Source organism: Fusarium mangiferae (assembly GCF_900044065.1).
Source record: "Fusarium mangiferae strain MRC7560 genome assembly, contig: FMAN_scaffold006, whole genome shotgun sequence".
NCBI classification, from domain to species: domain Eukaryota; kingdom Fungi; phylum Ascomycota; class Sordariomycetes; order Hypocreales; family Nectriaceae; genus Fusarium; species Fusarium mangiferae.
Window position 1 is genome coordinate 1,851,918 of NW_024573926.1, and position 23,281 is coordinate 1,875,198.

Genomic DNA, 23,281 nt, shown 5'->3' on the forward strand with positions numbered 1-23,281 from the left:
AGAGCTTAAATCAGCAAGGAGAACTTGGCTTCCTTCAGGAAACCAGCGAAGTTCATCAAGTTATGGTACATCATCTGTATTGTCTATCTCTCCCCTTATCCTATACTTATCCCATCGTCCACTTCCCAGTGTCCCTGTATTCTTTTCCTTTACCAACTCACCCAAATATCAATCAGATGGCATCTTCTTGAGCGAAGAATCGCTTGGCCCATCGGAGCTTGGAAGCAGCTCGCTTGGCGTTTCCTCCGAATCCGCCAAAGCCACCACCGCCGCCGAATTGTCCTCGACCCTGGCCCCCGCGGCCTCCTTGGTTACCGCCGTTACCTCCCTGGTTGTTACCGCCGTTCTGGCCGCCTTGGCCACCATTGCCTTGTCCGTTACCCTGGCCGTTGCCTTGACCTTGTCCGTTACCGCCATTGCCCCCGTTGTTACCGCCGTTATTGCCTCCATTGTTATTGTTGCCGTTACCGTTACCACCGTTATTTCCACCATTGTTGTTATCGTTGTTGTTGTTGTTGTTATCATTGCCTGCATCACCTGTCTCGGTAGCCGCAGGAGGTCGTCCAAGAGCAACAGAGGGTGTCTCAGTAGCAAAGGCCGAAGTGACGATGGTGTTGCCAAGAAGAGCGTCAACGGCAGCCTTGTTCTGCTCAGCCTCGTCGTTGGTAGCGTTCTCGTTTGCCTTGACGGAATCAGGGAAGTCCTTCTGGTTCTGGAGGACCTGAGCGTTGATAGCTTGTAGCTGTTGAGTAGTCTTGATGTTCTGAGGAGTGTTGGTCTTCTTATCGGTATCGGCTTGCTGAACGGCGAAGCAGCCACCAAAGGGACCAGCAAGAGCGTTGTTGCGGCATCGGACGGTGCAAATGTTGCCAGTGGAGGCTGTTTGTGTTAGGTATCACTGATTTGTTATGGAACTTGAGCATGCTTACCTCCAAAGCAGTTGAGGTCATCAGGCATCTTGACCGTGATGTTGAAAGCCTGAGTCTTAACCTGAGAAAGGCCGTTTGTTCCGGGGACATTATTTGTAACGGTCAAGTTCTGTTCACTATGTTAGGGGATTCTCTAAGTTGCTGCTACGGCAGATGACTCACCTGAATGTTGGTGTTGGTGTTGCTGCTCTCATCCAGATCACACACGTATGGGCCAGCACCATCGGCGTTGACCTGATGAATAGTAACGGTGAGCTCACCACCAGCCTCAACCTGAGTGACCTTTCCAGCAGAAATGGCATTCTCGGTGTTTTCTCCGACGTCAATGTTACCAGACAGCTCAGTGCGGCCACACTGGTTGACGATGTTGGCGGTGATCTCTGCATCACGAATGATAGTGGCATCCTGCTGGCAAGGGTTGATAGTGATACAGTTACGGGCGATCTCGGGATCAACTGGCGATCTGATTAGTCCCAAGCCAATCAAGCACTCTAAATATCATGCATACCTTGGAATCCTACACTAGCAGGAGAAGTATCGAGACCTTGGGCGTTGAGAATGACAGAGTGCCCATGAGCCAAAGCAAAAAGCGAAGGAAAGAGAAAGCTCTTTAGGAAATGCATCTTGACAGTTAAAAGATAAGGTAAAAAATAAATGTGCCGGCACAAAGAATAGTAAAGTTGAGAAGAGAAGAAGAAGAAAGAAAAAACGATCACCAGGACCTAACTAGAAGAGAAGACTTTGCTGTAGAAGCTGAAGCTGATGATGACAAGACAACAACTCACCTGTCGTATGTCGTACGAGTATATATACATTTTTCGCGTCCAAGAGATTCTCGATATTTTAATCTCAGTTTCGCGTTCGCTGGCGAGGGTTTCTGCTACGGCCCCTGTATCAAAAACAAAGTGGAGGCTGTGTGAAGGAGGCACGTTTAAACGCCCAGGGTCGTGTAAGCGGGCCGACCTAAGTGGGTTCTTGCTCGCTTCAAAGGCGACACATGTTTCATCGACTCTTAACAAGGTCACTATAGACGGACTGTTTTGGGGGCATATTTTGCATTGTTATGATTTACTGCTGGGAGCTGGCGGATATATTGTCTCGAAACACTTGTATTTCCGATGATAATCGAATGATGATCATATCACCTGGCAATAGACTTTCTGATAATGCAGGAACCGAAGGCAACGATGTAATTTTGGTTCGTGTTTCGCGAGGACTGGTTTAAAACGCAGATGTATTGGCATGCATCTCCAGCTGGGCCAAATACCATGCTTTTGCTTACATCCAGATTGATAACCATCCAACTTGATCTCAAAACCTTCACCATACTACTCACATGGCATCTCCGTTTCTTGGCCATCACATACTTCATCAGCCAAATCGATATGGTTGAGTCCACTCTTGAGAGGCTTGACGCAGCTCTGGTCGCAGCCAAGTCAAGTCTTCATGTAGGGCTCGTCAATGTGGGCGCCTAATTCGATACAGTCAAGGTAGCATCGTGGCAGTTTAGGTTTGCGGTCTGCGGAGCCGCAAATTTAGGAGCCTCGATGGCTTTATTAACCGCTTTGGGACAGGCTCCGTATTGTTGAGAACTTCTTCGACGAGATCTATTTCACTCTCATCGAGAAACCCAAAACGGGTGCGTTGGCTGAAGCAGTTCGGAGTAGTGGCATATTAGACGTAAGCAGCCCCAAGATGGCAGCATTTAGCGAGAATAGATAAGGTTGCAGACTTGTAACATAAGCTTAAATCAGCGTCGGAATCATCGTATGACTAGTTTTAGTATGCAGAAAACCATGCTGGTTTCCCTCAACATGTCAACCGACCTCTCAAAAGAGATTGCTGCAAATTGGTGAACCTCCAGGTCTTAGTCAAAACCATCAACTAGTATTTCGGCCGAAATTTCGCACGAGTTTAATTTTAGATTTTAGGTGACTTGCCCCTGTAGTGTTCCCTCTCAACTCTAATTGGGTAGCTCGGACCACTAACTCTGGTTACCGCCAGATCATCAAGCATCACTTTCCCAAGGCTGTGTTAACAGTCCTTCAGGTTATTCGGGATTGTGATCTCAGTACCTACGCATAATAGAAGTCCATTTTGATTAATATCTCTCAATTTTGAGAGCTTTTTCTCAATTTTGGGCTTCTGATCGCCTTGATAATTCTTGTTGGTGTTAGTGCCCAGATAGGGAACAGAAATTATCCCTATAGTGCTAAATTTCTTATTAGGATAGGGTAGGTAGTCTGAGTCATTATTAACCACCAACAAGATTTATAAAGAATGTTATTGCTCCTTTACTGCACTTTGATAGTAAGAACGTCGATTCGATAGAAAACACTAGACAGAGATGTTCTCTATCGGCATCTGCTAGCGTCTATGGTATCAACGACCATGAAGAACCAAGTCGCTCCTTTGATCATTCCTTGTGGCGCTCATGAATCTGAAACAAAATGCATTGCCGTCATGAAAGGCCAACATGGCTTCGAAAGCCATCACTAGCAGAAGTGCCAGAGTTCCCTCGGATGCGGAATACACCTACTCCAATCTTTTCAATAGCTTCTCAGCTAGCCTTACTAAACCCGAGCTGAAAGATCTACTTAACGACCCCAACGTCGATTTCATCAAAAAAGTCTCCACCATGCATGGAGCATCTACCCAGAAAAACGTACCCTGGGGTCTAGCTCGTATTTCCAACAAACCACCAGGCAAGGATCATACAACTTACACCTATGACGAAAGTGCCGGTGAAGGCACATGCACTTATGTTCTTGACACAGGCATTGAAGTCGACCACCCTGGGAGTACCTTACCTTAATCGTTTATGCAAGGCGGTGAAATGAAACAAGCTAACCCAAAGAACAGGAATTCGAGGGCCGCGCCAGATTCGTGCAGAACTTTGTTGATAACGCTGACTTAGATGCTAATGGTCATGGGACTCAATTGTGGGCACCATTGGGTCTAAAACGTACAGTGTCGCAAAGAAGACGCAGCTCTTCGCTGTCAAGGTCCTAAATGCGTATACAGCGGGTCAGACGTGAGTTCACTCATCTTTTTGGGATCATGTGAGTGTTACTGAAAATAATTCGCCGCAGATCGGGAATTCTCGCTGGCATGGATTTCATCGTTGAAGATGCTGCTACCCGAAAGTGTCCCAAAGGCATTGTGGTCAACATGTCTCTTAGTGTTGCTTCTTCACCTGCTATAAACGCAGCTGTTAGATATATCGTTAAACCGGGTTGTTTTCTCGCTTCAGCAGCTGGCAACGACGGCACCGACGCGTCTCACGTTTCGCCAAGCAATGAACCTATGGCCTGTACTGTTGGAGCAACCGGCCAGAATGAAAACAGAGCCTCATTCTCCAATTACGGTGTTTCTATAGACGTTTTCGCCCTGGTGTTGACATCAAGAGCACCTGGATCAAGGGAAGTGTCAAACTCGAGTCAGGCACATCAATGGCAACAGCACACGTCACTGGCCTGGCGGCTTATCTGTTGGGCCTCAAGGACATCAAGGCATCAGAATTATGCAACCTTATTGCAACCATGTCTCTGGAAGACGTCATCAAGGGTATTCCTGAAAACACGGTCAACCTGTTAATCCAGAACAGCGAAGCGAAGTAAGCGCACCTATCAGTACCAGGTTGAAGGGTCGGATGATAAGGCCATTACGGCCGAAGGGAATGACTCGAGTCAGTTTCACGCGTTTCATAATCAATACACGAGCATGTCATTGTTTTAAGCTTCTCGAAAATGGTTATTTTGGCGAAAAGCCACAGCCGCCTGTCACGCCCTATTCGGCTATTTCCGACGATACATCGAATGATAATCCCACCAATGGTGTCTGGGAGCTGAATGACATGCATTTAAACGCCGAATCTAGAAACACTTCTCTCACAGTTCGATCCGACCTAAGCGGCGTGGCAGGCCTTGGCATCGGACGGTTTGTAGTTTCGTTTGTGTTTTGATTCCTTATCTGCTGTGATTCGGTTGGCTGGAAAATAATTTGCTTGTCGAAATATGGAAACGTGTTTTACTAGGGTGGCTGGCGGGTGTTTCAAGGGGGTATAGTATTTGCCTAAATGTGTCATGTGGTTTTTGGGTGGGAATAATTCGCTAAAAATTGTGAAACTCTGCGGATGAGATTGCGCTTTGGAGTACGATTTCATGTAACCTCGGCAAAGCTGAGGTGGGATAAAGTCAAGCTATCTTGGGATCTAAAATAAACGAACAAGGTTCAATGGGATACATGAAGGGATTACAAAGTGACCAAACCTACAGTATGCTAGCCTGGAGCATGCAGTCTAGCACTCTTTTCCCATTGTTGTTTCAGTATATATTGAAAATGGGAAACTCACTCAAAGTACCTTAAGCCTTACTTCTTTATTTAAACACGATTTTTTATATCGGCTTATGTACTATGCGGAGTAGTTATATTCATGGCTTCGAGTTGGATGGGAGGCTGGTCTATGCCCCTCAAAGCTTTGTAGAATATAAGGCTATAGTTTTTCATAATATCAGCTTTTTGCTGCAGCAATTGGTTAGTAATTATGGTATTATATCTAAGTTGTTTTCCAGACTTGTTACTTGTAGTTGAGACCTGTGGCTAAGAGCTTAAATCAGGAGATAGAACCTAAAGTATAAGGCTATGCGCTGTCCTTCTAAGTATTGACCCAACAGGCGGACGAGCCTTGCATACTAGCGGCGGTAGGCTCTAATCTTGATGCATTATTTGTTGATTCTGACAAGAATATCAATAAGCATTATGATATAAGGCCCAAATTGTGAGCTAGATGCAGTTGAGCCTCGTGGCTGATGGGTTCACCATGCAGAACTTAGATCGCCACTGAACTTTGATCACAAAGCATACCAACAGAAATAACTCAAAAGGAAACTTAAAATCACAATTTCTGCCTATAAATTTGGACGTGACCGCCTTATCGTGCCCTTTCTTTTTTACCTCTTCACCCTTTGTATCTTTGAGGAAGAATCAACCTCAAACCCGGAAACAACAACATTACTACAGCCTCCATAACCTCGGCAGAAGTCTGACCAAAATGTTACCCGTGGAATCTAAAGATCTCGAACGTCTTGTGAAGCTCAACTCGATTCTTATTCTCGATGTTGACTGCTGGGGCGCAAGCTATCTTCGCAACATCCTGGCCCACGGTTCCGCTAACATCACGACGAAGCAAGGCAACAAAACTCTGCCGCCTGAACTATGGTTGGATATTATAGAACTGGTAGAATACTATATCGATGAGAATACCTATAAGCCAGTTTACGGTGTTGCAATAACTCCTCGGTCTCCGAACGGCAGTTCGAACGGCAGTCCGAACGGCAATGGAACCGAGTTCTCTTTGGTCTGCAATGTCCTTGAAGAATGGACGAAATGCGGGGATCTCAAAGATGGGAACAGGATAAATGCCTACGATAGGCGTCTTCATAAGCCTTCCTATAAACTCGACCCCAAAAAGGATTGGATTGCTAAAAATGAAAAGTATTATTTCGTCATCACCAAAACTGTCCAGGAGGATTCATATTCAATCCCTGTCTCTCACCTACGCTTCGAAGGGGATTTTCTCTTTCGCAAAATCCGGGTTCCAGATATGATTGCACGATGCGAAGATGGAGAATGCTCTTTATGTGGCGGCGACCGCTATTTGGATTCAGCCAGACCTTCGAGACGTGAAGAAGCCCTCATGTTCTGTAATGAAACAGAGTTCCATCGGCAATGTTATTGGCATGGCGTTGTCTGTCCGCTGTGTATCGGAGGAGAGTATGCAGATGCTTATCTTGAGATTCTCAAATCACGCTGCAGAAATTGCGACTACGATGATGATGATGAGGAAGAGGAAGAGACTGAAGAGGAAAGGGCCGAGAAGAAGAGGACCAGAAATTGGATTCGTGAGCGATACCAAAAGCTGGGATACGGTCGATTCAGTTATTATTCTAATTCCTGATCTACTTCCTTTGGATATCGCGAGCCTTTAGGCCAGAGCCACTCCGAACCTGCAACGAATACATGACTACCTACCCTATATTTCTAAATAATAATTAAGTCTGAAGCACTGTCAGGTCTCGGCTCACACGATTGATAAGTTACGAGAGGTGGTGGTGGTGAATGGGGCATGGGATGGGACGCTCCACAGCGAAACATGCCTTTATGACGTACGGATACTTGTCAAAGATGGCGAAGGGGAGACAAGCCCCTATTTGCGCAGGTAGCTATGACTGGTCTTTTCAGAAAATTAGTACCATGAAGCGTGGGGTCCCAAGCTATCATTCAGGGCCCATCCCTGATCAGGAGTTGAACGTCATGGCATCAACAATCGTGGGGGAAGGGTCGCGTAACCCCGCGTTTACTTCGGACTATATATACTGAGTATCCGACATATGGGAATCTTGTATTCTCTCTCAGGAGTCTATTGCGGCTTAGGGACATTGTGGACTGTATGTAGGTAGTCATGGTATACTGTCTAAGTTGTGAGCTAGAAGTGTTATTTGCCGCTGAGACCTGTGGCTGAGAGCTTAATCCAGCCGAGAGAACCTAGTAGGTAGTCATGATGATTGACACTAATAAACTAAGATCATCCCGCCCAGCACCACTCTCAGCCAATTGAATGTGTCGCTTGTTGTTTCCCAAACGGTACATAGCTTCGTAGATCGCCGTTGACCAATTACATGGGTGATGAGACTACGTATTATCATCAAATTCCCTCCATCTAAGCGAACAAGTGCCAACCCTTGCCAGCTGTATAGGCAGATCTGGCAAGGTCAATCACCACTCGCGCATAGCTTCGGCCCCAGAGTGCCTGCCATATGACTGATACTGGGTATTCAGTGCCTAGGTACTCGCCAGGGAAGAAGTTCGGTACATCGAAGAGAATGTGATCAGAAGCAATCTAGTGAGTATAGTAAACTTGAGCACCATTCCTCGTTACATTATTCCATTCGCTCTACATACTGTACATTTATACGAAAGAGAGATGTTGTCCCCAATAGATTTCTACAATTTACACCTTAACTCCACAGCAACCTATTACGCCTCGCATGAAAATGGTGTACGGAAGGCTCCGATCTCATAATGATGTTGCTGCAGTACGTGTCAATCAAAAGTTCTGAGTAAGATGAATAGAAGACTTACGATATCCAAAGCTGTGGCATATGTTCCTCCAATGAGAACCAAAAGGCCGAAGAGAAAGGTAAAAATGCAAGCAATGGCATGGAGAATGTTCTCTCTAGCATACCACTTGCCCCTGCAAATGAGCTTGTACCACATAACTGCTGGGAAGTACAGAATGAAACCAGACACGAAAAGGGCGGAGCTGAGTGAGAGAAGGTCGTTGAAGAAGGGAATTGCCTCGCCGAGAACCCAAGAGATGATCGTGATGCCAGCAAGAGTAAGGAGCCAAGTAACCCAACCCTTGGGCGTATTGACAAAGCGAACGATTGAGTTTTTGTAGAATCTCAGATGGACATATTTGGCTGTGACGGTATTGCCAATGGCTCCCGAGATAAAGATCATGGGTAGAGCCACGCCAAAGGCCACCTTGGGTAAAATGCCAGGTAATGACTGAAGAGCAGGACTGGCCACGTCCTTGCCAACGAAGACATAGATAAGTGAACCGCTGAGGGTGTAGATAAAGATCTCGACACCTCCAAGGGTCCAGACAGACTTCATGAAGTCTTCGGGTGTATGCATCTCATCCATAAAAGGAGTCATGTACATGGCAAAGCAATAAGCAAAGATGATGTTGCAGATGGCCACCATGCCATCCTTGAAAGTGGCATCAGGGTCAGGCCAAGCAGACCAGTCTGAAGCACCAATACCACCGGGCTGGTTGGATGCATTCACGCCGGATGCAATAACTGCAATGCCAATGGCTGTCATGATGCAGACCAGGTCGATGTAACCTAAGATGGCGGCCTCGGCGAACGAAGGCATGATGGCTAGGATGAAGAGCATAAAGCCCGACACGGCGCTGAAGATAAGACCGCAAACTTTATCGTCGGCCAAGATGTTCAGAGCGATGCTGCCCGTGAGGACGAAAGAGGCCGTGATGAGGATGAGTTGCAGCACATACATAGCGCCAAACAATTCTTCACCAAACCTGCCCATGAGCAAGCCGCCGATATCTCCATAATGTTTAATCGAAGGATACAAGACCTTGATCTTTCCAATGATCCACGCTGTGTAGATGGCCATAAAGCCCAGGGCAATACAGCAGAACACACCCGCGACGATGCCGAGTGTCGCAAAGGCGCCTGGAAGACTGAATGTTCCAAGACCAATGGCCTCAACGATGAGGATAACAGCGAGTCGCTTCCATCCTAGACGACGGAAGTGAGCTTCGCCTTCAGCGGTTTTCTGTTTCTCGAAGTCGGTTACTGTGCCGATGGCTTGGTCGTAGGAATGGTCGATGCGAGCGATCTGATCAGAATCAAGGGCAGAGTCTTTGTTGGTCGCGTTCTTGGACGCAGTCTGCGGTGTGATGGTATCCATGATGAAGTCTCAGTCTCAACCACCAGGGCAAGTACTAGAACAACAATAAGAGCAAATAGGATGATAGTAATGAACAAGGAACAAGTCAGAGTTGTCAACTCTGCCCTCTGGAAAAAAAGAAAAGCAAAGATCCCAGATTTAAATGAACGCCAAGGTCTGGGGAATCTCCTCTTCTCCACGCTGGGGTAAAAGCCCGCCGGTGGAAGTTGTACGTAAAAGAAGTTGATAGCGAAGATTCCATTACACAAGACGATCCCGCGCAGTGGAGTTTTAAGTGGTAACTTTTACGTGATGCGAATTTGGCCGGCGGCGGCCGAGGCGCGCGTAGACTTTCTTAGATGCGGCTCCCCTCGGGATAATTTACGTGTCTGGTTATCCTGACTAGAGGCTTGGTGTAATAGTTGGGTAAGACATGTCCGTGCTATCTAGAGCTAAACTTGTTTCTTGTGACGCTGTGATGATACGGTTTAAAGTAGTGGAATAATACGGCCTCGGAAGGTCGGTGGTTTGCGAGGCATCACGATGCATCACCTGTTGGAGCTAGAGGAAAATATCTGCACGACGGCGGCATTTCTAGTCTAGAATTGTTCTAGAAGGAGGCTTAAAAAGTTTATCATTGCGAGAAAAGTCAATTCAGCTCCGATGACGCCCAGGAGAAGGTTTTGCACGGCGTGATGCGCGAAACAGCCGGTTCGACTATACCCGGGCGTTATATCCGGCTTGACAAGACAAAGGGCGTCCTAGCCAAATGAGAAAACCTTTTGCGGCCAATCGCTTGTGACATATCTCGATAAATTCTTCATTAAGGCCCGAATCGAATGTTTCTTTATCTCTAGATCATGCTTGGAAATACTTTATTGTCGATAAGCTTAGTTGTCTGTATTTGTCGGCATAACAGAAACTTCTGAGCCCACTCGCTTTTGTTCGAGCGTTTATGATTTGACTAGGTCCAAGCTGGCAATCAGGATAGCCTTTGAAAATCTGTGCTGTGATGTAATTATGTATCTCGCAGTAAATCACGCTCCTTTGTCTAATTACGGCCATAAACAACATTACAATCCGGGTAGGCAGCCTGGTTTGTGAGATTGTGTCCGCAAACAGGCCATGAGATTGCCCATTAATTTGCAAGTACTGTGTGCTGATCTGAGGCCTCAGCCAAAAGTCTCAAACACAAACAACACATCTAACTCACAACTTGGGCATTATACTAAACTGGACAAACATCAAGATGATAGCAACAGATCACTTAGGCAGGATAGGCAGCAGGCTGGGTGAATTATTGCAATTTACATATAAAATCTCCTGGACTTTAAGTACCTACTCAGACTTATCAACTAATCTGTTCATGACATAGCCTGGCCCCGTCTCCTTTACCAACAAATATTAAACCAGTGTTCTCTCTCTGTCTCTTGCTCAGTATCAGCATATGACAAGATTCGGTATCCGTTTTCGCAATGGTCCACGTATCTGGGTTTGACATGGTTCCTCGCCTCTCAGGGTATGAGGACCAAGAGTTATGGGAAGAATTCATCGAGCACGTCCAGACCGTCTACAAAGATGAGAGTACATTCAAGATCGATGCCTACTACATGGTATTTGAAGAAGGGAAACAACTCCTCCTTCCTTTCGAAGGCCACAAGTTTCTGCGCTTCAGTTCTATACCGGATAACGATTCCAGCGTAGAAGACTACATCCGCTTAGTCACGGATATTGCCTCCTATTATTTCGGTTCTCGTGTTCGGTCATGGCAAAGTACACGTGGTGAATCCGGTTACTATTCTGAGGAGGAAGTCAATGACTCCTATAGGCTCTACGAGCAGGTATGTCAAAAAGCTATGCACATGTCCTTCATGTTCTAATGATTCACTCTCAGTCGGATCCACCTAACATTGATTTCGAAGTTGGAGTTATCCCTGGAAAGGGTAGAGGCCTTATCGCCAGAGTTGATATTCCTGCTGGAGCCCTTATCCTTTGCGAAAAGCCACTTCTCGTGGCTAGCACTATGGCCTCAGGCAATTTGGAGGCCACTGCGGCGCCGAGGCTGGAGGACCTGTCCAAGTCACAGCAACAGGAGTTTCTGTCTCTTCACAACAACTTTCCAGGCGAAGACCCTCTCAGTGGGATCATCAGTACAAATGTACTTCCATGTGGACCAGGCTCGATTGTGGGCGGTGTCTATCCCACGATATCCTTAATCAACCACAGTTGTCTGCCGAACTCACACAACAACTGGAACAATGAGATAGGCGGCTACGAGACCATCCATGCTATTGGGCCCATTAAGGCAGGAGAGGAGATTACCATCTCTTATGACGAAGGAGGCCCATCTAATGTGCGAAAACACAAGCTCAACATGTCTTTTGGTTTCGACTGCGCATGCTCTCTATGCTCTATGCCTCCATCGGAACTCCAGGCTAGCGATGATCGTCGAGTGAAAATTCAGCAGCTTTATGCTAGCATTGGAAACGCCTCTACTATGAGAAATAATCCAGAGTCCAGCCTCAAAGACTGCTTGTCACTACTTCATACTCTCCAGGAGGAATACGGTGTCTGTGCCACGCCGTACATGGCGCGGCTCTACTACAACGCCTTTAAGATTTGCATTTCGCATGGAGATGTCGACCGGGCTATTACATTCGCTGATAGATCTTATCGAGCCACCTTTATTTGTGAGGGAGAATACAGTCCAGAGACGTCGAAAATGAAGTCGTTTGTCTTGGAGCCTGAAAAACATGATAGTTTCGGTGCTTTTTCCATGAGATGGAAGACTGGCGAAGAAAAAGCTCCCAATGGTAATGGCACGGTGGAGTTTGAGAAGTGGCTATTTAGACAGGATTCTTGAGTTCATCTTAGCTAGATAGCTATGATACAGACTTCTTATCTATCCCAATTTGTGCTGTAACAATTAGGTAGGCGCTGTGTATAATGTCTAAGTTGTGAGCCAGATGTACTATTTGCAGTCGAGACCTGTAGCAAACAGCTTATTTTCATGAGACAGAACTTAGGTTCGAGCCTCTGTGCTTAGTTGCCAGTATTCTGCTTCTGCTCTTTTGGAGACTCGACATTTTCGTCCACTTGAGCTTGTTTATCAGAAAGTGTAGGATTATGCAGACATAGTCCAAGAACAAGCATAGGCACAACGAGGCATAACGAGACAATACTCAAGTTTCTTTGGATGTATCGATAGCTCATGCCCATAGCCTCTCTCTCAGGCGATCCCAAAGGATATTGAGGGACGACAGTCAAAGGCGAGGCGTACACAGCTGAAGCCAGCGTGTCATTGCCAAATGGTGCAAGGTTTTTCTCGAGCTCTTTGTACAGAGTCTGTGTCCACATGGCGCCAGACACACAGCCACCAATTGCTTGGCCGATCGCGTTTGCAGTGAAAACGAGAGATATCAAGACTCCAATGTACTCGTGTCGCGCGACGGTCTGGATAAGAATAAGCGTTGGCCATGAGAAAAGGCCACCAGCAATGCCCATCAGGACTTCTCCGCCAATGACTCCAGATTTGGAACCAGAGCCACCTCGGAAGTGGTAGATGAGTCCGAATCCGACGAACAAAAGTGCGATACCAGACAAGATGACTTCCTTGAGCCGTCGAATCTTGATGACGATTGGGCCGAGGAGAGAGCCTACAATGATAGCGCAGAACTGATAGAGTAATGCCACTCGGGTAGCGTCCTTGACGGTAAAATTGTAAGATACCACAAGCAAGCTGAACAGATAGCTTCCGATGACCATAAAGGCAATCGGGAAGATAGCACTGATGCCGAGACAACCCCATACAGTTCGGTGCTTGAGGAGGTGAATCGGAAGCATTGGGTGACTTACTTTCCTTTCCCATATGGCGAAAATCGGGAAGAGAATAAGACCGATGATGAGAGGTGTCAAGATGCTGGCATCCCTCCACTTGGCACTCTGTCCGCCTGCCAGCGTGAGAGGGATCAATGTCATAGCCAGGGCAGCTGTCAAGAGCAGCACGCCAACGACATCAAGCTCCCAAAAGATTGCCTTGAGAGATGCAGTCCAAGAGGAAGATCCAAGAGTCTCCTGCTCCAGTCTTGAACGCTTCGTCTGGCGCCCGAGGACGAACATGAAGATGATCAGAGGCAGAGCGCAGATCGGATTGATGATTGCAAACATGCCAATTCCCCATTTCCAAGAAGTTACTGACAGAATAGCGGATGTGACATCTCCACTTATCCAAATATTGACAAGGGCAGGCCAGTTGGGCACAAAAGCAAAGAACAATCTCGTCTTCATAGACGTGAAATCTGCAATCATGATCTCAATAGTGAGGATTGAGATTCTGTACCCGAGCGAATGCAGCACGGCACCACCGGCAAAAGTCTGAATGTTTGCCGAATACGTCTGTATAATCGTACCAACCAAGCTGAAAACGACAGCAAGGGTAAAGATCTCAATGCGGCCAAAGACATCCGTCAACCTGGCAACCGATGGCTGGATAGCACTAGCCACGACTTCACGGATGACAATGACCGTAGCCAGGAGGGAGTGATTGCCGAAGGATGAGGTAGCGTAGGGGACGTAGGTGTTTCGCGTCTGGAAGTCGAGGTTGAGGGCGTAGCTGAAGAAGAAGATGCTGGTGAAAAAGATCCATCGTTTGGGGGTTGTGAGCTTGCTAGCTGCTGCTTCCACGCGCAGGACTCCCGGGAGCTTTGGGGCAGCTTGAGGTGTTATTGGAGGATTGGGGTCATCCTTTTGATCAAGTTCGATGGAGGCCGTTGTTTTGTCCATCGTCAACCGTTCAATAACAGGTCTATGGCTAGGATTTGCGGATGAAACGTGTCACTACTCCTCGTGGAACTCGTAGTTATAAACCACTCACTTATTAAAGGCGCAGAATTTTCTCCCCTGTTGGTCCCGAGGTCGGCTCTCCTAAGTGTCTTGGCGAGCGCTAAAGTGAGGCCATTGGATGTCGCGAGATTTTATGGATGTCCTGATTGAGATTATCTTATCTGATCTAACCAAGCCACAAATTTACAACTCGCCTAAAGAGCGAATAAAGCTATCTGATCAAATTCTTGGCATTACTCAAGTGCCTGCTACCTATGCCCAAAGAAGCTATTCGTGTGATCCAATGCATGATCAGGTCATGCACCACGACATCCTTGTCTGTTCTTGGAGTTCGCCGAATTACGCATCCATCACCTTACAAAATTCTGTGCCGAGTGGCCATGTCTGAGTTCTTTCATTAGCACTGGCGGTTGGAAAGTTATTGGAATTCTAGTTTATACTGATATTGTGCATGGCACTATAGCCTGTATACACCGTGATTGAACAGCACGTTTCACGCAGCTGCTCAACCAAAGTGTATGGATTCTACCCAGTTGTAAAGCAATTTGAAGCACTACAGTGACTTAGACACAAGACCTAACATCCAGTTCGTACACCGGTGTAAAAGGAGCCTGCATTCATAGAGGTTATCGATCAATACGGAACTCCAGCAAGTTTTCCGCGGTCACGTGGACAGCTCCTCTTTTCCTGCGATGCTCCTGGGTGACCTTGTCCTACGTAAGATCGTATATTCAGACAGACACAGCATTAACATGGTATTAAAATGGCAGCTAAATCCGCTCCTAACTTTTATCAAACGCATTTGACGACGACATTCTTCCGCAGAGCCCCAAGTTTCTGGAGTCGACGACATTCGAGTATATCCAATGGCACTACAACTCACATGATCAACGAGCCTGTCGACGAAGAGTTTCTATACGAGGAAAGGTTGAAGTACTTCCATCCGACCCGAGCTGGAGATGTACTGGACGGCAGGTTCAAGGCAATTGCAAAGCTGGGTTTTGGTGCTGGGTCTACTGTCTGGCTAGCTGAAAATCTCAAGTTGCGAGTTTCGCCATTTCTCTCTCTCATTCTCTCACTCTCTCCCTATCTTTCTGTCTGTCTATCGCTTTATGCTGGAGAATTCAATTCTGTGGATGGTAGTTCAAAGTTTTGGAGCTCAGATATTCCTCGCTATGTTAGCATCAAGGTACCAACCATTGATTCCAATGCCTCTGGTGAATCGAAACGCTCAAAACTCATCTCCAGCACCAATCCCTCCCATCCAGGATTGTCTTTCATCCGACTACCCATTGAGGAGTTCCAATCAGAAGGTCCAGAAGGAACTCATTTCTGTCTTGTTTACAAACCCATGAGGGAGACGCTCTATCATTGGCAACGCCGGCTACCAAAACAGAGGCTTCCTTTGCCACTATTCAAATCTTATGCATTTCTCATCCTCCAAGCTTTAGACTATTTACATACCGAGTGCCATTTAATCCACACAGGTAAAGTCTCAGACTACCCCACGGATACTGTTACTAACTCCATTCCCAAAAGACATCAAGGACGATAATATTCTAGTGACGATCGAAAACGACTCCGTGTTCGCTGATTTCGTCAAGAATCTGACTACAAATCCCCAGCCTAGACATGTTCGAACTGGCGATGGCCGTGTAATATATCTCTCACAAGATGACTTTGGTCCATTGCGAGGTAACATGGTTTTGCCAGCTCTGGCTGATTTCAATCAAAGCTTTCCAGGACTAGATGGCAATAAAGGCCATCTATCTCCCATCCAGTCTCACCGTTACCGTGCCCCGGAAGTGCTACTTGGATGTCCATGGTCATACAGCGTCGACATCTGGAACTTTGGTCTTGTTGTGAGTAACTTGTACCTCCCCAAAATAACATCACGTTAATGCTTGAACACAACTAGATGTGGAATATGTTAGAGAACACTAGCCTGTTTGAGAACATTGTTGGCGACGATGGTGAATACGATGCGCACATCCATCTAGCCCAGATCGTTTCTCTGTTGGGAGACCCCCCTGAAACCTTGGTCAATAGGGAACGTGTCTACCGCAAGCTAAAGCTTGGCCGAACAGTAGAAAACCCAATGGGCAGGGGCTGTGAGACTATGAACGAATATTGGGGTGGGCCTTTCTTTGATGAGCATGGTAAGTCCCGTGATGATATGATCTGGTTGGAATGGCTAAAGCTGATCTCTCAACCTTTCTACAGCAGGCGAAATCATGCGCAAAGATCTTACGGTACAAACACGAGCTGGGGGACACTGTCACTGAATTATCAGAGGATGAGAAAGATGTGTTTCTGGACTTTGCTTCATCTATGCTCCAATGGGTGCCCGAGAAAAGGAAGACTGCCAAGGAGCTGTTGCAGCATAGGGTCTTTGACTCCCTGGAAAAGGAGCGGGAACGGTATTTTCAGACTTATGTCTGAGTTTTGACTGCTGATAGAGACAATACCGTACATGATTTTGACAAATACGTCCTCCCGAAGCTACCCTTCATATTATCTAGTCCTCCAAGTTTGCGTACCACACTATACACCCTGGGACAGAAATATCCTCAAACAGAAATCAATGGGAACTCATCGAATTGTTCCTCTGCCTCTACACATGACTCACATTCATCCTCCGAGTGTAGCCTTTTGATAACCACTGTGGCGACCTTCTCATCGTACAAATTACGACCGTACTGCCAAGACGGTTCCCAGGCTTGAGCACCGACATAGAAAATGGAATCATCGTCATATCCCTCCCATGCAGTGATTAGGGTACGTCCGTGGATCATGGCGTCCTTCAATCCCCCGAGACCTCCTATCATCCTTGCATCATCACTTGAGTCGCCGTAGATACCGTTGCCTCCGAAAAGCGCATATTCCCTTGCGGTGTCGGCTTCTACCTCTAGTCGGATGGGGTGCATGGGCCCAAGGCCAACTTGATCAAGAGATGCAAACTCATCGTTGCCTCGTGCAGCTAGGGACTCAAGGTATCTGGTAAACTCAGGCTCTCCTGCGACTTCCCAGTCTTCTTCGTCATCGTGGTGCCCGGTGCAGTCGTGTTGGGTGCAAAGAGACCATTGTTTGCAGCTGTTCCTATGGAATGTGTGGAATCGTCGCAAGGCCAGGTTCCATACGTGTATGGCTTTCTGAGGACAAGTTCGTTGGGCGGTCGATTCTCCTTCGATGGCGCCGCAGCGGGTGCAGTGCTCCCCGACTTTAGGGAAGGGAACATATGCCTCTGCGAGATCGATCTTCTCCAGGTATGGAAATGGGTCGCGGTATTCGACGTAGCTTAGGATTCTATTGCGCATTTCCGGAGGGAGACCAAGGTGACGCGCGACGTCGTCAAATATTTGATGCTGTTGCCGCCCGATGTGGGCTTCAGACTTTTGCCTGGCATCCAGGCAAAATTGATGCGATCGGCGAAAGATATGAAAGTTATTGGCGAAGTTCACATCAGGTGCATCATCGTCCCGGTAGTTATACTCCAACAAGTCATTTAGAGGACCATCAGAACCCTTTTCCTTCCATTCGAAATCATCCCAGTCTTGCTCACCACAGTCCCACCGGGGGATCGGTCCTTTGTAGAGAGTGTATCGCTTAGAATCGCTTGGATCGCGGTAATAATACTTCATACCTCGAATACCATCGAGATCTTTGAGCTCTTGTGGAGAAAGTGCAAGCGCTTCGCTCATCTCATCATAGTGGGTGATATTAAAATCTGTGTATATCCAGTCGAATCGCTCGCGAGATTGACTGAGCTCCCACATCTTCGTTAACGGCTCAAGGAGTGCATCATCGAGATCGGCGATGAATTCGTGCAAGGGTTTTGTCTCTTGGACCACTTCCCCCTTGTACTTCAGTTTCAGCCCAGGTGCCTGAGTAAACGTCCATCCAGTGAAGAGAAGCAATCTCGCTGCGACGAACTCTCCGCAGGAGGGAAGTTGCCGCAGTGCCTGATAGGTTGGAAGAAGGAACGCCAGGCACCGAAGATTTCCTCATCGGTGAGTTGGTCATCGGTCAGCCGGCCATCGTTCAAGTTACTGCTGAGGACGTCGGAAAGTCTAGAGAAGCTGTCATAAAGTTGCTTGAGGAGGTTCTTGACTTCTTGGGTGATGTCTATGTCTCCTGTTTTCTGAGCTAGATTGTTGATGAGCATAGTCAAGCGGTGATTTAGGCGCAGAATGCGGTCGAGTTTGGAAGAGAATAATAAGTCGTCTGCCATCTTTGCGGCGTGATGGTGCTCTGTTGTATTTGAGACTTATGGCTGAGAAAATCAGTCGACAGAACTTGGTTGTTTTTGAAGAGTTGAAGTTTCCCACAAGGAGTCAAAAGCTAAGAGTACCTACCTTGGGTAAACTTGCGCAAGTCTTCTTCGTGCCTTCCACAGGTAGGGAGAAAGGCGAATACCTTACGGGGAGGAAAGAAAACACAGGACCTCGATCCTAAGTGACAAAAGGACTGAGGTAATATAGCCTAAGTTTAGGATGACGTTTGCTAAGTTTATTTTATTGCCCCCCGAGGGAGTGTTTAGTAACGAGGTCACACAAGAAGGAGACTCTGATTCACGGTGGTATCCCGCAGCACTGTTTGTCGGGTGCGCACTGGTTTTCCATATAACATCTTCGGATTGGCTGAGTAAATGCAACGTACCACCCAATAGGGTTGAAGCGAATAGATAAGTACCTATTTAATGTTTGGTCAGCTCTTACTCCCATAATCAGACTTGTTCAGGGGGCAGTGCAGGAACAAAGAGGTAGGCTAGGAAGCCCAGCAAACCACCGATGTGTTACTGAGAGGTAAGACAAGCCAGAGTACAAGACTCTTGTGAATAGCGTCATCATTAGCTAGGTACCTTCGCCAATCAAAGGGAGCCAAGTTGAAGTACAAGGCTCACCAGTCTGAAACTGCAATTGCACGCCGAAAGACGAGACACTCTTGAGAAGTAGTGGGTGCGTGGTGTACCCGTTTCTGTTGTGAGCCTGACGTGTTATTTGTCGTTGAGCCTTGTGGCTGAGAGTGTATACCACAGAGAACTTGGTTGTCAATACCTTCAACTTTTGATTTTCAGCTCTAGTAAACAACTACAAAGAGAATAAGATATGTGCAACGTATAGACGCGTGTTTGTTACGTAGCAGAAGTCTTGATGAAGTTGTGTTGTGCTTGACTATTATCCCCTTATTATTGGTCACACAGATTTTACACATGAACGGGTATTTCTCGATGACTTTACAAGACTCAAACCTTCAATTTCCCTGGCAAAGAAATCGCAAATATTACTTCATGAATGCTATTATTATCAGCAAACATTACAAACTCTAACATTGCCCAGCCCAATCCCAGTATAATCCCAGCCTTCCGTCCTTTGCAAGTGGTGTCGGTATCTTTGACCACTCCTTCGATAGAGGTTGGCCTCAGCTCAAAACTTAGCAGAAGTCCCCTAAACTTAGGCCAAACGACCTAAATATCTTCATTATTTTAGGTCAAGGTCCCGAGCTTTCTTACCCCCCTAGGTTCTCCTCTGCTAGATCACTCGCACCACTCACATCGTCCTGGCCACGAGTGGAGGTCTTTGACCACCTTCTCTGCAACTCTCTTGGCGAGCAGTTTCTGGCCAAGAGCCCACTGGCTCCGATTTCTGCACGTTCCGGCTTCGTGAGGGCGTGCATCGTCATCACCCTCTCCATCGTCACCATCGTCGGTGTCCTCTTGTTGATCATTGCTGTTCTCTTCGTCGTCGGTGCCTCCGTCACCATGTCCTTGGCTCCATGCCTTGGTCAGCACTCCTCCGTGTAGCATGCTGTCTACCAAGCCGCCCAGACCACCTGTCATCTCCCAGTCTCTGTGGGTTTCAAAGTAGATCAAGGATCCATTCTTAAGTCGTTTGGCTCGAATCTCATCCTCCGCTTTGTTGAGGCGAATATGCTGAACGGGGCCAAGGCCAACTTGATCAAGGGATATGAATTGATCATTGCCTCGAGAAGCTTCCTTCTCAATGAACAGGGTGAATTCGGGATCTCTGAGAACAGCCCAACTGTGGTCGCTGCAGTCGTGGTGACCGTTGCAATCACTACCGTGACTACATAGAGACCACTGGTTGAATGCATTCTTGTGAAAGCTATGAAAACACCGCAGAGCAAGGTTCCAGATGTAAAGACTTGCTTGAGGGCATGTGCGTCGAATGGCTGAGTCCTCATCCATATTCTCACAGTCCAGGCATCTCTCGCCGACTGTAGGGAAGGGAGTGTAAGCTGCTCCAATGTCGAGGTTCTTGAGATAGGGGAATGGTTCGCGGTGTGGGGGTGGGAGATATGATAGAATCTCTCTGTCAATCTCTCGGGGGATGCGGTGACGGAGGAAAATATCGTTCAGGAGTTCTTGTCGTTGGGTACCGAGATTTGCTTCCGCGATCTGCTGAGCGTCTAGGCAAAACTGCCAAGAACGACGAAAGACATAGCAGTCCCAATATTTCGTGGCTAGTGGTTGAAAAGTGTACTTGATATCACCGGCGATGGGCCTGGCGTTTCCTTCAACCCTCCACTTCCATTCCGGATTCAAGCCTGTCCCTTCCTCGAGATCCCATCGTGGCTTTGGACCTGTGTAGAGTTTTGATTTTGCGTAGATCTGCCGATCCCCCTCGAAGGCTAGTTCGGAATAGTAGTATCGTTCTCCTCTTCGTGTCCATTTGAAGCGGCGTTTGTACTCGTCGAGTGACAGACATACGGCGATTTTGGCGTCCCAACACTCAAAGTTTCCAACCGGTCTGCCAATTAGATGATCTGCAAATACCCATTCAAAGGCTTCGGTCTGCCCGCTACGAATCCAGATCGTACGCAGAGCGCTGAGGAGAACATCATCAATCTCTGTGCAAAGCTCATATAGATCGGCAAGCTCCTCATCTGCTGTGGCGCCTTCATACTATTTACGGATACCAGATTGGCAGATGAGTTCTGCACCGAGAAATAAACACATCCTGGCGCCTACAAAGTCAGTACCAGGCAGTTTCAGGATAGCTTTGATGGTGTTCAGGAGACCTCGCCATCCATCGTAGACATAAGCTTCAACACTGGACTTGAGATCTAGGGCCTTGCCGTATCTGGCGATGTTTTTGTAGATCCTGTGAAGAACGCGTTGCAGCTGGACCTTGCTTTGCTGCTTCTCTGCGGTAAGTTCCTCGACGAGATTCATGATCTGTTGATTCTCATCAAAGACCTCCCGAACGGCGACGGACGGAAGGTCTACGCGTTCCATTTTTGGAATCTTTGAAAGCTGGAAAGCTGGAAAGCTGGAAAGTTGGAAAGTTGAAAAATTGACAATGTTGTTGAATGACTTTGCTCTGTCTCTGAATCGTTGTGTGTTTTTCCTCAGGCCCAAGCCCACGATAGCTCTTCTAGTGTGAGTGGGGTCACGTGGTATGGTATAGGTAGGTAGGTAAGGGGAGAGCAAGACCCAGATAAATGCTTGGGTAAACTTGGTATGACTTGAGGATAACTTATGTTACTTAGGTAAATTTAGGATAACTTCAGGATAACTTAGGATAGTTGAGGATAAACTCAGTATGATTTTAGGATAGCTCATGATAGCTGAGGATAAACTTGGGGAAACGGTTTACCAAAGTTGTTCTTGGCCCCTGACACGCGATCTCAAGTCTTTTGAGCAGGGCACCAGCACTGAAATGACGATACAGCAGTACGATCCCCACCAAGGAGCAAGCCTACAAGCCCAGTTCTGCCAAGACATGTCGTCTTGGTCGTCTAAGGAGGCCCACTGCACTAACGCCTTACGAGATGACGATGTGCACAGTCAATGCGGGCGAACTCGCCACGGTAAACACTCTTCAGCGCCTGGAGTCAAGGAGCAACTGCATAAAAAAGAAAGGGTATAGTAGATTGGTACGTAGTTGGGCAGTTATAATGAATTCGTGAATCCATTGAGTACAAATAGTATTGGATGATGTCCATGGTAGTAGAAAGTGGACCTCCCCTTGGGTGACAGACAGTCTAGTACCTGACTAGCAAACAGCTTTAAAAACGCCTCCAATGATCGTACAGAATAGAAAAACGCCGAGCCAATGTCAAAGCAGAGCTAGCAAATAGTGTTGTTGTAGTGGTTGCATCACTACTGTTATGGTGGACGTCCAAATGCCGGGTTGGCAGGTATTATTCGCCCATAGTTATTCGGTGCTTAGAACGAGAGCACTTCCATAATATCGCCCATTGGGCTCGCTTCTCGCTGTGGTCGACCGAATACAAGCGGTGCCAGGGAATCAACGCCCGAGTCTTCCGCCTCGAGGCTCAGTGTAGAATTACTCGATATCGATCGCGATGGGGAAATCGTCTTGTGTGAAGATGACGGCGGAGGAGCTGGCGCAAGATACGCCGAGAGCAGAGCATCCAGGTCTGGTCCGCTCGAAAGCGTCGGTAGTACAGGTCGGCTGATCCGTCTGTAGTGCTTCGTCGTCGGCGCCGCTGTTTTCGGACGCGCAATCGGTGCAGAGACAGCTCGTTTGCTCGGCGTGCGCGTGAACAATCTAGGAAGCTGCTTAAACGACTTTCGAATCGACGATGATCGCGCAGGTGCGGTCTTGGTCTTGGTCACGCCCGTAATGGGATGCTCGAAAAAGTCGATGCCGTGGGAGACGGGAATGTTGCTGGAGACGGTATTGTTGAAGTCTTCAAGGAGAGTGTGAATCTGGGCCTCGTCGAGACCTTCCACCAGCTCGAAGAGCTGGTCTACCGACCCGCGGCGGTTGAGCTGAGGCGAATGGGCTGCCATCCTGTAGAGAACGCAACGCTCTCTCTCATTGAGAGTGCAAGGCAGAAAAAAAGAGAGTGAGTGGGGGAGAGGTGAACGATTGGTCAAAGCTACAGGGCGAGGGAAGACATCCATATTGTAAGGAGTCGATGGCGTGCGGGTCCTGGACATGGATGTTTCAGTTGAAATTAAATGAGCCTGCAACGGGTTAGACCAAATACCACCTCCAGGGGGATCTTCCGATACCTCATCAAAACAGATGAATCTT

At 47.4% G+C, this 23,281-nt stretch overlaps 10 protein-coding genes across 10 annotated transcripts; 4 read left to right on the forward strand and 6 right to left on the reverse strand.

Moving 5' to 3' along the window:
- Window positions 1-172: 172 nt before the first annotated feature.
- On the reverse strand, window positions 173-1,552 carry FMAN_03337 (uncharacterized protein; the record flags this gene model as incomplete). The annotated part of the gene is made up of 4 exons (XM_041832142.1): window positions 173-879; window positions 930-1,038; window positions 1,092-1,384; window positions 1,438-1,552. 4 exons carry the CDS (start codon window positions 1,550-1,552, stop codon window positions 173-175), a joined length of 1,224 nt encoding a protein of 407 aa, XP_041682635.1.
- Window positions 1,553-3,405: 1,853 nt separating this feature from the next.
- FMAN_03338 (putative endopeptidase K) lies at window positions 3,406-4,549 on the forward strand (the record flags this gene model as incomplete). The annotated part of the gene is made up of 5 exons (XM_041832143.1): window positions 3,406-3,730; window positions 3,787-3,871; window positions 3,901-3,963; window positions 4,022-4,247; window positions 4,337-4,549. The coding sequence occupies 5 exons, from the start codon at window positions 3,406-3,408 to the stop codon at window positions 4,547-4,549; spliced, it is 912 nt and encodes a 303-aa protein (XP_041682636.1).
- Window positions 4,550-5,982: 1,433 nt separating this feature from the next.
- On the forward strand, window positions 5,983-6,888 carry FMAN_03339 (uncharacterized protein; the record flags this gene model as incomplete). Its single annotated transcript, XM_041832144.1, has 1 exon — window positions 5,983-6,888. One exon carries the CDS (start codon window positions 5,983-5,985, stop codon window positions 6,886-6,888), a length of 906 nt encoding a protein of 301 aa, XP_041682637.1.
- A 1,079-nt stretch (window positions 6,889-7,967) lies between these two features.
- FMAN_03340 (putative neutral amino acid permease) lies at window positions 7,968-9,431 on the reverse strand (the record flags this gene model as incomplete). The annotated part of the gene is made up of 2 exons (XM_041832145.1): window positions 7,968-8,021; window positions 8,073-9,431. 2 exons carry the CDS (start codon window positions 9,429-9,431, stop codon window positions 7,968-7,970), a joined length of 1,413 nt encoding a protein of 470 aa, XP_041682638.1.
- Window positions 9,432-10,885: 1,454 nt separating this feature from the next.
- FMAN_03341 (uncharacterized protein) lies at window positions 10,886-12,273 on the forward strand (the record flags this gene model as incomplete). The annotated part of the gene is made up of 2 exons (XM_041832146.1): window positions 10,886-11,251; window positions 11,305-12,273. 2 exons carry the CDS (start codon window positions 10,886-10,888, stop codon window positions 12,271-12,273), a joined length of 1,335 nt encoding a protein of 444 aa, XP_041682639.1.
- Window positions 12,274-12,452: 179 nt separating this feature from the next.
- On the reverse strand, window positions 12,453-14,192 carry FMAN_03342 (putative SIT1-Transporter of the bacterial siderophore ferrioxamine B; the record flags this gene model as incomplete). The annotated part of the gene is made up of 1 exon (XM_041832147.1): window positions 12,453-14,192. One exon carries the CDS (start codon window positions 14,190-14,192, stop codon window positions 12,453-12,455), a length of 1,740 nt encoding a protein of 579 aa, XP_041682640.1.
- An 823-nt stretch (window positions 14,193-15,015) lies between these two features.
- Window positions 15,016-16,694, forward strand: FMAN_16127 (uncharacterized protein; the record flags this gene model as incomplete). Its single annotated transcript, XM_041832148.1, has 4 exons — window positions 15,016-15,739; window positions 15,792-16,114; window positions 16,171-16,411; window positions 16,546-16,694. 4 exons carry the CDS (start codon window positions 15,016-15,018, stop codon window positions 16,692-16,694), a joined length of 1,437 nt encoding a protein of 478 aa, XP_041682641.1.
- A 128-nt stretch (window positions 16,695-16,822) lies between these two features.
- On the reverse strand, window positions 16,823-18,483 carry FMAN_03343 (uncharacterized protein; the record flags this gene model as incomplete). Its single annotated transcript, XM_041832149.1, has 3 exons — window positions 16,823-17,838; window positions 17,896-18,255; window positions 18,303-18,483. 3 exons carry the CDS (start codon window positions 18,481-18,483, stop codon window positions 16,823-16,825), a joined length of 1,557 nt encoding a protein of 518 aa, XP_041682642.1.
- Window positions 18,484-19,788: 1,305 nt separating this feature from the next.
- FMAN_16128 (uncharacterized protein) lies at window positions 19,789-21,510 on the reverse strand (the record flags this gene model as incomplete). Its single annotated transcript, XM_041832150.1, has 2 exons — window positions 19,789-21,177; window positions 21,244-21,510. The coding sequence occupies 2 exons, from the start codon at window positions 21,508-21,510 to the stop codon at window positions 19,789-19,791; spliced, it is 1,656 nt and encodes a 551-aa protein (XP_041682643.1).
- Window positions 21,511-22,443: 933 nt separating this feature from the next.
- FMAN_03344 (uncharacterized protein) lies at window positions 22,444-23,034 on the reverse strand (the record flags this gene model as incomplete). The annotated part of the gene is made up of 1 exon (XM_041832151.1): window positions 22,444-23,034. The coding sequence occupies one exon, from the start codon at window positions 23,032-23,034 to the stop codon at window positions 22,444-22,446; it is 591 nt and encodes a 196-aa protein (XP_041682644.1).
- Window positions 23,035-23,281: the final 247 nt, after the last annotated feature.